The 10594-nt window shown below is 34.1% G+C and overlaps 1 protein-coding gene across 1 annotated transcript; it reads right to left on the bottom strand.

The window, feature by feature from the left end:
* Positions 1-406: 406 nt before the first annotated feature.
* Positions 407-1120, bottom strand: LOC143578784 (uncharacterized). Its single transcript, XM_077062264.1, has one exon. It carries the CDS (start codon positions 1118-1120, stop codon positions 407-409), a length of 714 nt encoding a protein of 237 aa, XP_076918379.1.
* Positions 1121-10594: the final 9474 nt, after the last annotated feature.

Here is a 10594-nt window from a genome sequence, read left to right as displayed (position 1 = left end):
AAACATAAAATCTCATTCGGTAAATGTTCGTGAACACATTATTTTCTTAACAAACGAACATAAACAAGGCCTTGTTCGTGTTCGTTCAGTTCGTTTATAGCCCTAATTTTGATAGTCACATATCTGGTAGTGAGGAGATCCTTATTTTTATTGTATCTTTAGTACTTTCTTATTTTTAAAAAAATATACATATACGCTTAAAGTATTTGATATACTCATTTATCATATTAACATGGATGTATCAAATTTAACTTTTCTTTTCTTTTCTTTTGTTTCTTTTCGCATTAGCATATTCACTATGCTTTTTTTTTTGAACGGTAACTATTATGTAACTATTATAGAAGAAGGCAAACCGGCGTAAAAGACAACAAGAACACCGACCGAATTACATAACAGTAAAGAAACATCAATCTACCCAAGAGACCCATTTAAGTTTCGGTCTATTATAATACCACATGAACCCCAAAACCTTTATATCCTCAATAATTTCTTCTAAACTAACCGATTTGTTTTCAAAGATCAACTCGTTTCTGGCTTTCCATATTCTCCAACAACCAATAAAAATAATGCCTTGTAACACTTCTTTTTTCGCATGTGGCAAAGCAACTATATTGTGTAATTCCACTAAATCTTTAATAGAAAAGCCAAAAAACTGGTAGACTTTGCACCATGACGATACCCAACTCCAAACCATGGCCGCCACACTGCAACAAGCAAAGAGGTGATCAACTGTCTCCTTAGCTGAACTACAAAGCCGACAAATATCTGAGTCGACCGTGATATTCCTGTTTTGAAGAGCCTCCAAAGTAGGAATACGATTCAAAACGGCTCTCCAAATGAATATTTGGCATTTCCTCGGAACCCATCTAGACCAGTCAAGCACGTATCTGTTACTCACATCCCGATCCTCCACAATTAATCTTCTAACCTCAGCCACCGAAAAGTCTTTCCCACTATCTCCTCTCCAAACCCACCTATCGGCTCCTCCACACCCTAGAGCTGCACCCAGCAGACCGAACAACTCTTCCCATTCTAAAAGTTCCTCCTTCGACACCGGTTGTCTTTTCCAACCCCACATCCATTCAATCAAGGAGTCGATCCTCCTAACCCTCTCGATCATGACACACAATTTATATTTTTCCAATTTGAAAAGCCTTGGAAACAAATCTTTTAACGGGCCTCGATCATGCCACCAATCTAACCAAAATCTTATGGATTTACCATCCCCCCGTCTTTCCTCTAATCAGGCTATCCAAACTGCATCCTCTGACCTTTATGCTTTTTACCTCAGTTCCAATATTTTTCCAAACTCCCGTAATTTTTTTATTGACTAGAAAAAAATCCCAGCTTCTAGTGGAGAAGTGGATCGACTCGACAACTTTCATCCAAAGACAACCTTGATCGGTTTTTAGTCTCCAAAACCAATTGGATAGCAGAGCTTGATTAACATCTTTCAACTTTGAGATGCCAAGGCCTCCTTTATTAATCGGAGAAGCTACTCTCTCCTACGCGACCCAATGGATTTTCCTAACCTCTTCCGACCCTCTCCACAAAAATCTTTTAATCTTTCCTTCCAAAATGTTGATCATGCTAACCGGGGCTTTAAAAATAGACAAATAGTAAATAGGCAAGCTTTCCAAAACCGACTTAATTAGCACCACCCTCCCCCCGATAGAAAGAGCGGAAGCTTTCCATTTCGAAAGTCTGGAATCAAAAACCTCCATAACCGGCGACCAACTGTTAACTCTATTCATATTAGCCCCCACTTTTAAACCAAGGTAAGAAAAAGGAATCGACCCCGGAGGGCAACCTATGTAACATCCTAGAAAAATCCATATATATTTTGGACTAAAAATGTCAACTTTGAAAGTTGGAGGATTAAAATAACCTCAAAATCAAGTAATGGGAAAATGAGATAAGGAAAGATTAAGCATCTTATGTTTAAAGAAGTAGGAAAATCCATCCTACATGGATAGATGGAAGAAAAAGGGAAGCATTCCATGGGTATAAATAAGGAATGGATTTTTCATCCCACATGGACACAAACAAAGAAATGAGAGTTCTTTATAAGGAAGCAAGTTTCCATAAAAATGTTTTGATGTGGCTAACCACTCTCCATAGTCCTAGCGGAGGGTGCGAAGCACCCGACGTGCACGAGCACGGACTCGAACTCGGGCGATGGGCGTAATGTGGCTTTTTGATGGCGCACTTTGCACTTCCGCACGCTCGCATCGCCGCGGGCCGCTTTAGTAATTTTGGAAAAATGGAAATATGATCAAGAAGTGGCAGGTTATCAAAGACGAGGGACCAAAAGTTAAAAATCTAATTTCAAGACCCATCGCGCTACGCGATGAGCCCAGGAACAAAACCATCGCGCTATGCGATGGTGCACGATGACGCAGCAACACGTGTCGCGATCAGGGGACACGTGGCAGACGCTAGGGCTGAGTCAGCAGCCACGCGCCACTTGTCTGACATCGCGCTACGCGATGCACTAATCAAAGGGACCATCGCGCTACGCGATGGCTCCCATAATCAGTTATAAAAGGGGAGGGATACGGCATTTCATTCACACACCAAACCACACACTTTTACACACACTTAGTCTCGAGAAGTGTGCCGACCTCGTAATACGTTCCAAGTTCCGAAGTCCCGACGATTTGAGCCTCGATACACGATAGAAGTAGAAGCGCTGCTCATACAAGCTTAGGCATATAAACTCCAAATACCGCATAAGGTAGGGGTTCTGCCTAAATATTATTTTATTATTATATTATATGGCTTAGACCATAGTTAGGGGTATAGCCCAAAACCTTGATCATGATTATGTTTATAATAGCTTTATACATGTAAAGGTTATAGTTAAAATAATATTTCTTCATGATTAAGAAACATAAGCTTTTACATACAAGCAGATATAGTAGCTTCTTCACAACTAAGAAATGTAAGATTTTACATACCAGGATTATAGTCAATTCAATGTTTCTTCTTGACGAAGAAACCTATCAATTGATGTTTCTTCATGAAGAAGAAACTCAACACATGATTTGTAAACAAATGAAAAGATTATGAGTCTAAATATTTTATTCAAACAAATGATCAGTTAAGGTTTAAAGCTATCAAAAGCAGACTAAAGGTCTGTAGCTGGATCAAGAGACGATCCGAGTATTTATATAAACTTATGTTATTACATAGATCAATCATTCATTCATAAGGGTTTTCAAACGAGATCACCACATCATTCAGAAAAGACAATCACAATCACAGGTGAATACGTTAAACCTTTTACAGTCAGATAAACGGGTTGTTTATCTTAAACAGTCAGTCAAATATGAGATTACGTGATCTCTACATTTTAAGGGATTACGTGATCCATAAGTTACAAGGTAAATAATAAAAGCAACTCAGACCGAGTACACATGTGTCTGGATCCAAACATATCTGTTAACCTATCAATCAAGGCTACGTGGCCGCAGGCTAACAGGCATAACGAAATTTCTCCAATGAGCATCAGTTATTGGAGAACCATAATTATGGGTGTATGGCAGTGGCACAAGTTCCTAGAAATAAGAGACGTTTCTGCTGAGTTTGTTCCAAAAACTATCTTGTCAGTCAAATGTTTTCAGAGTCAACGATTCACCAGCATATAGCTGACGTATTTTTTTTCCCCTCATTACAGGAAAGGAAGTATAGCACAGATAGCAAGGGATAAGAGTCACTCTTGGAGATAGTTGCTCGCAGATAGAGATGGCTCAGTTTTTAATAAATAAAATATTGTAAACAAGAATAAACAAAGGTTTGTAAATCAAATACTTGAATATTTATTATTCAAGAGATTTTCAAAATAAATTAATATAATCAAAAGACTTCCGCTAATAACCCGCAACTCTGATATATTTTCAAAACAGGTACTAATTACGGGTGTCACGCCTAGGCCCTAAGTTGGGGTGTGACAACCTAGGATATTAGCCATTCTACCCACTTCGTTACTATCCACCTCGCAACCATAAAGCTTTGATTTATTCAACTTGATTTTTAACCTCGAGAAAAGATGAAAACATCTAAGAATCCGAGCAAGACTTCTAGCGTTCTCATCGTCCCAATATCCAATAATTAAAGAATCGTCCGCAAACAAAAGATGGGAAAAAAGAGACCCCATTCGGAACCTGAAAACCCTTGAAAAGCCCCTCCGCACACGCTTTTCGGATCATGGAAGATAAGGCTTCCATAACAAGCAGAAACAGAAAAGGCGATAGAGGATCCCCTTGTCACATACCTTTAGAGCACTTGAACTCAAAATTTCTCCATTTCACCGAAAAACCCATTTGGTTCAAAATGTTGTCCACAAACTCCTAGTTGACATTATCATAGGCCTTTTCAAAATCAATCTTGAACAAAAAACCCTTTTTATGATTTTTTTGCCCAAGATAAAATCTCATTAATGACTAAAGGCCCATCCAAAATAAGACGATTCTTTAGGAAAGCAGACCGAGAGTCCGTAATAACCTTTGGTTATTCACTATGCTTTTAAATAAATAAAATACAATTCAATACATTTGTAGGGAGTGAGGAGAATTCTATATTTTGATTGGATACTTGATTATAGAATTTCGTGCTTTCTAGCATGTAGCGCTTATTATACCATTAAAACTTGTAAGGCTAACATATATGGTTCAACCAAGAATGGTAAATGGTCCTATGTACCCATTTGGTTACGCATTCACTCTGATCTCACGCATTAAATGAGGCCACTAACTATGGTCACACTATTTCGCTTCTCAACCAAAGGTTTTTTTGTTTTCTTTTTCAATTATTTATTTTGTTAAATAATATTAAAGGTGAAGAATGATGGAGAATGACCTATACCAGGAGTTGATGGGTAAGGTTGAATGATGGAGGAAAGACTGAATTGGCACTGAGGTGAGGCAGACGTGACGAATGAGGAGAAATTAGGGGTGTGATGTATACCCTTTAGCCTATGAATTGGAAATGCAAGGGTGTTGACGGGTACTGTATTTGGCGTGGAGTAGACAGACAAAGGGAGAAGCTGAACATGAACAATTATATCTTATCTCAGACGAATTATTGAAGGCAATAAATAATAATAACATAGATCCATAGATTCAGGATTTTGATGAAACGTTCTTAGTTAGTTTGATGCGAAAGCACAATAATTTTATGTTTTTTTCTTCAAAGGGGCTCTTCCTATCAAATGGAATTGTCTTATTCCTACTTAAGCTAATTTATTTGGCGGACGGATCTCAAACAGTCTCCCTATTCAATCTAATTTTAACGGTTCAGTGTATTGATTTATCGTCGGTTATTTACCCTTCCCATGACACTTTGGAGAAGTCAATATTGGATCATTTGTTTGGAATATGCGAGATTGCTTCGGGTGTGTTATGCTATTTCTAAATGGCTTGAATTATCACTGTTGCAAACCATTTATGTCCAAGAGGTTTTGAATTTGATTGATTCGTTTTCCAGTTCGGGTAAGAAGAAAATGTTATATATGGTATTATTCTAACAACTTAATGGTGATTTGGAGATTTTGGAATGTCATCGTTTTTGTAAGTGAAGAAAGAAGAAAGATCACATTGTTGATTCAATCATTAATTACTCTTTTTTGTGGGTAAGTGATAAACATAATAAAGCTACGATTAGGTAGTCCGAGTTAATTAAAAATACTCTTATTGTCATGTAGTTAACTCTTGTTTCATCCTAGCATCTCGCTAGTATTTTAATAAGGGTTAGGCTAAATATGCCTCCTCTCTAGCTACTTATCATATCCTCCTTCCTAAACTTTGAATTCTTTCAACAATTTTATTTGACATAATACTACTCTCTAAAATTTTTTAAATTTTGTGGTGTCACACCCCGACCATGACGGAAACGTCGGGGCGCAACCGATTGTTCATCGCACACGACACTATTAAGTGACAATATTTAATCAACTCATTTAAATTCATAAAAAAACAAAGAGTCACATAACTTGTTCATACAATAACCAAATTCAAATCATAGTAAATAATATATTGTTCGTTTTGCTAATATCCTAATAGTCTCGATAACGTTTTTTTTTCTTCAAGTCCTCGAGTCAACCTAAAGTCAAACCTGTAATATTGCATAAATAGATTTTGTCAACACAAAGGTTGGTGAGCAATTTCATAGTTTTTGAACAATAGATATATAATATGAAATTCCACAACTTGTATACAAAACAATAAATAATAGCAACAATTTAGATAAATGAAATCGTTAATAAGAATACATTAACGACACCTTTCTATAAGGGGATGCCAAATATACTCGGATTTTGTATGAAATCGTTAATAAGAATACATTAATGACACATTTCTATAAGGGGATGCCAGATATACTCGGATTTATGAATCAACCATCCAAAAGCGGTAAACACATTAGCACTTAAGCATATAAGCATATAATCACCAAATCGAGCATTTATTTAAGTGAAGTATACAATAAAGTTTGTGGTTTAAGACTCAAGTATAAATCATTTGGATTTGAATAAGTTTGCAATGTCACCCCCAAAATATAAAAGAGTGAAAACGAGGGATGAAAGTACTCACATTCAAGTAATAAACTTGAAAGATTTGATGATTTGGAGATTAACCGGAACGATGAGTTTAATGAACGAAGCCTAAAGGAGAAGAAGTCTTGTATTAGAAAAGTTGTCTTGGAAGTCTTTAAATGAAAATAAATGATAAGAAATTTAAACAATTTAAAGTTTAAGGTTTAAAATGTAAATATTTAAGAAATTATAATAATAGTCCTTTAAAAATGTAAGTTTGCTCGAAACCGGGTTAAAGTATCTAGCCCTTAATTTTACTCAACTTGTGTTAAGTAATAAGGTGGGTAAAAATGCAAGAAAACAAGTCCCTTTATAATATAGATACTAAAACGGGTTTTAACGAGTGTTCGGGTGGTCGGTTCGGGTCTTGGTGATTTGACCAAACCCTAAGTCAACTTTCCCAAAATAATAAATGTATGAGATAACTCAATAAATCTTAAAGAGACTTAACCAAGTATGTAGTTCTGTTGTTTTAGAACTAACGACGTCCGTTAATCGAGTGTTCGGTTTAGTCGGTCCAAACTTTGTTATAAGATCAAGTTGGATTCAACATTCCGAGTACTTTGTGAAAATAATTAAAATCAGTTTATAAAGTATTTTTAAAGAAATATATAAGCTTTAATGGTTAAAAACACACTTGTGTGTCTTAAGCGAGTAAACTTGGTTTAGTTCGGTTTGGTTCGGTTTTTTTTATCTTGGAATAAGGCCAAGAATGGTTACCACATGTCCAAATATCATAGAACTTGTAAAATAATTTATAAATAATAATACCAAAGTTTTACATACAAAAAGTCAACAACAAAGTCTTTAAACGAAAGTTCGGTTTTCGGTTCGGATCTTGTTTCGGGATAAGACCGAGGTTAGATTCTACAAACCCATAACCATGGAACTAATTAAAATGATTTTAGAAACTCAAATCTTACATAAAACATGTTTATACAACTATTTAAACAAACTAGTAAACAAGAGTTCGGCTTCCGGTTTGGAGCTATTTACGGAATAACCGAGGCTAGTCTCTATAAACCCATAACCATGGAACTCAAAATGTAAAATAAAACTAAGATGAGCAGAAGTTAAACAAGTATAACTAGTTTGATAGTTAGATGCGGAAAATATATATAATCAAGGACTACTACGAGTCCTCCATGTAGCTTTGTCTTATGGGCCGGACACTTAACCGACCGAGACCGGAGAAATGCCCACCGAAGGTACAAAGGGTGCTATTATATATATATGTTGTATAACAATCTTCAAGTATAAATAAGTGTTAACAAGTTGATTATAATGTAAGACTATGGGCAGTTTGACTGTCAGTTTGACTCTGGAAAGTCAAACTGCCAAAAAAATATGAATAACACCTTTGAATGCTTGAGAATTGGAAGAGAAAGAGATGAATGAGCAAGGATTAATGAAGGGGATAGGGGTGTATATATAGAGTGGGTTGAAAGGTTCAAGCATGAGGTGTGATACCAAGGTTTGCATGCAAGAGGGGTCAAGACAAGTCACAAAACAACAAAAAAATAAAAAATAAAAAAATGGGCTGCTGGTCTGCTGCTGATTTGCTGCTGGTCAGCCCGTCGGTTCGCGTCCGGAAGTTCGTTTTTGATGTATCTTGAGCGTTTTAAGTCCGTTTTCGAATCCGTAAAAGGGGTTTTTCAAATTAGACAAGCGGGAATGTTTTAGTAACATAAAATCCAATATTTTATATATTTGAAATGTTCGGGATATAAATCGGGTCGGTTTACAACATAAAAACAAATACAAAATAAATACAATTTAACCCGAAATCGAGGATTGTCACATGTGGTCTCTCTTTAAAATTTTTATTTTTATTTTTTATTTCTATAATGTTTTATTTTTTATTTTTTTCTCTTTTTTTGTATGTATTTCCTTGATCATAATAATATTTATCATTATTACTATCGATGCATTATTATACTTTTAAAACTATATATAAAAATGTGTGTGTGAGAAAGATTGATACTATTAAAAATAAAAAAATATTAATAATATTTACAATGATAATAATTAAAATAATTAATACTAACAAAATAGTATTTTAATTTGATATATTTAGTGGAGACTATTAAGTGAAACAACATTTTTACGGGACTAATATATATACAAAATAATGTTAAGAGAAAATGATAATTGATTTGATAAATTCAATAGAGATGTACATTAGTAAAAATCGTATAGAAGGATATTTATCAGTTTAGGTATTATCTATATTTTAAATATAAAAGCTGTATTTACTATTTTTCTTAACATAAAAAAAAACTTTTATGCAAATAAAATTTACAAGAAGAGTAAATCTGGAGTCAGAATTTAAAGTTATTTGACAATATTTACCAAAAAAATAAAATAAAGTTAGTGAAAAAGATGTTACCTTTTCTTTCTTAGAGAAAGGGTAGGTCAAAAAAGTTGAACATACGTGCATTTCACGTGTCATTTTCCAAAAGATTGTATACGTCACTTTTTTTTATTTATAGAAATAAATATTGAGCATACCATCAAATATTAAAATCATCATTCCACATGCACATACATAGTTATGCACAAAGATGCGTAGTGTAATATACTGTGTAAACAAAGAGGAGAGTTTTTATTTTTATTTTTTTTCTAAACATTTGTAGCACGTGTGTGTCGCCTATAAGGGCCTAAGGGGCATGATGACTTGGCGTCTCCTCACCTTTCTACGGCTTATCAATGTCAGTTTGTTTAGGGTTCCAAACTCAATTTAAATTAAATCCAAACTCCCACTATCTACTTTGAGGTTCTTTTATTATTATTATTATTATTTGGGGGGGAGGGCACGGCTCCCAGTAGGTCCAATCATTTTGGTAGGCCCGAAATTTTGTTATAAAAATTATATATATATATATATATATATATATATATATATATATATATGAGAATGATATTTTAAGAACTATGTTGAATTATAAGAATTTAAGAACTCTCATTCTATGCCACACATTTAATTAAATGAATTGGAATATGTGGTTGAGATTAAATCTGGCAAAAAAGTCAAAGTAGGAGAGACAATATATATGTAACTGATTACAATAACTTTTACGTCCGTTACACATGTGTAAAATGTCGACTCGATGCGTAAAAAATTCGGTAATTATTTTGCGTGTATGTAACCTACATATATTACGCATGTGTAAAAAAAATCGTTACACTGAGTTCTTTCGAGTTATTAAAACTCAAAGGGGTTCTCATTTGAAATCTCCCTTATATATATATATATATTAAAAAATATGTATTCTTAATATTTAAACCCAATTACTCAATAGTCAATTTGTTTAAGCCTAGTTTTATATAAAAAAATTGGCACAACGAAATAAACTTATTTAAATTTTAATTGTTTAGACTTAATAAAAAAAAAAGCTCTTTTACTTAAGTCCCAAATTTTTCTCACCGAACACCAAAATTTGTTAAGGATTTTTGAGGATGGCTACGACTAGACATTTAGACCACTAGAACATGATGTGTAGGAGAAAGGATAGTTGATAAGTACGATATCCATTGTATACTTATCTTACAAATTAAATAATTGGATGGGTTCGTTGTTAATAATGAGAAATCTCCCAAATAATTGGAGGGGTTGTATTTATGTGTCTAGAGTAAGTAGCTCAGATGGCAGCATTTGATTCAATCTACCTTGATTTTTATTTTAAATCAAAATACTTTTTCTTATCAAGATGACGATAAAATGATGTTAGAAATTCGCCAACCTATTTTAGAAGAAAAATAAATAAATAAAATAAGTATACTTAAATAAAAATTTCATGAGGAATTAGAGATATGCTGTTCGTTTGGTATTCTATTTTGTCTCATTTTCGTATTGTAATGTACTACGTATAAAAGCTATTTGTATTATATTGTACGTGCTACATAAAAGACTTTAATAGGCAGGATAAGTGAAATAAGTGGCAACACATCCATTTCCAAAATGTGAAAAATATGTGAGTGCTACTTTTCTTAAAGATTTGC

The sequence above is a fragment of the Bidens hawaiensis genome, unplaced genomic scaffold (genome assembly GCF_021521415.1).
Source record: "Bidens hawaiensis isolate Kalapana, Puna unplaced genomic scaffold, B.hawaiensis_p1.1 tig00001461_1, whole genome shotgun sequence".
In the NCBI taxonomy this organism is placed as follows: domain Eukaryota; kingdom Viridiplantae; phylum Streptophyta; class Magnoliopsida; order Asterales; family Asteraceae; genus Bidens; species Bidens hawaiensis.
The sequence above is the reverse complement of the archived record's forward strand: the minus strand, read 5'-3'. Positions and strand labels throughout refer to the sequence as shown.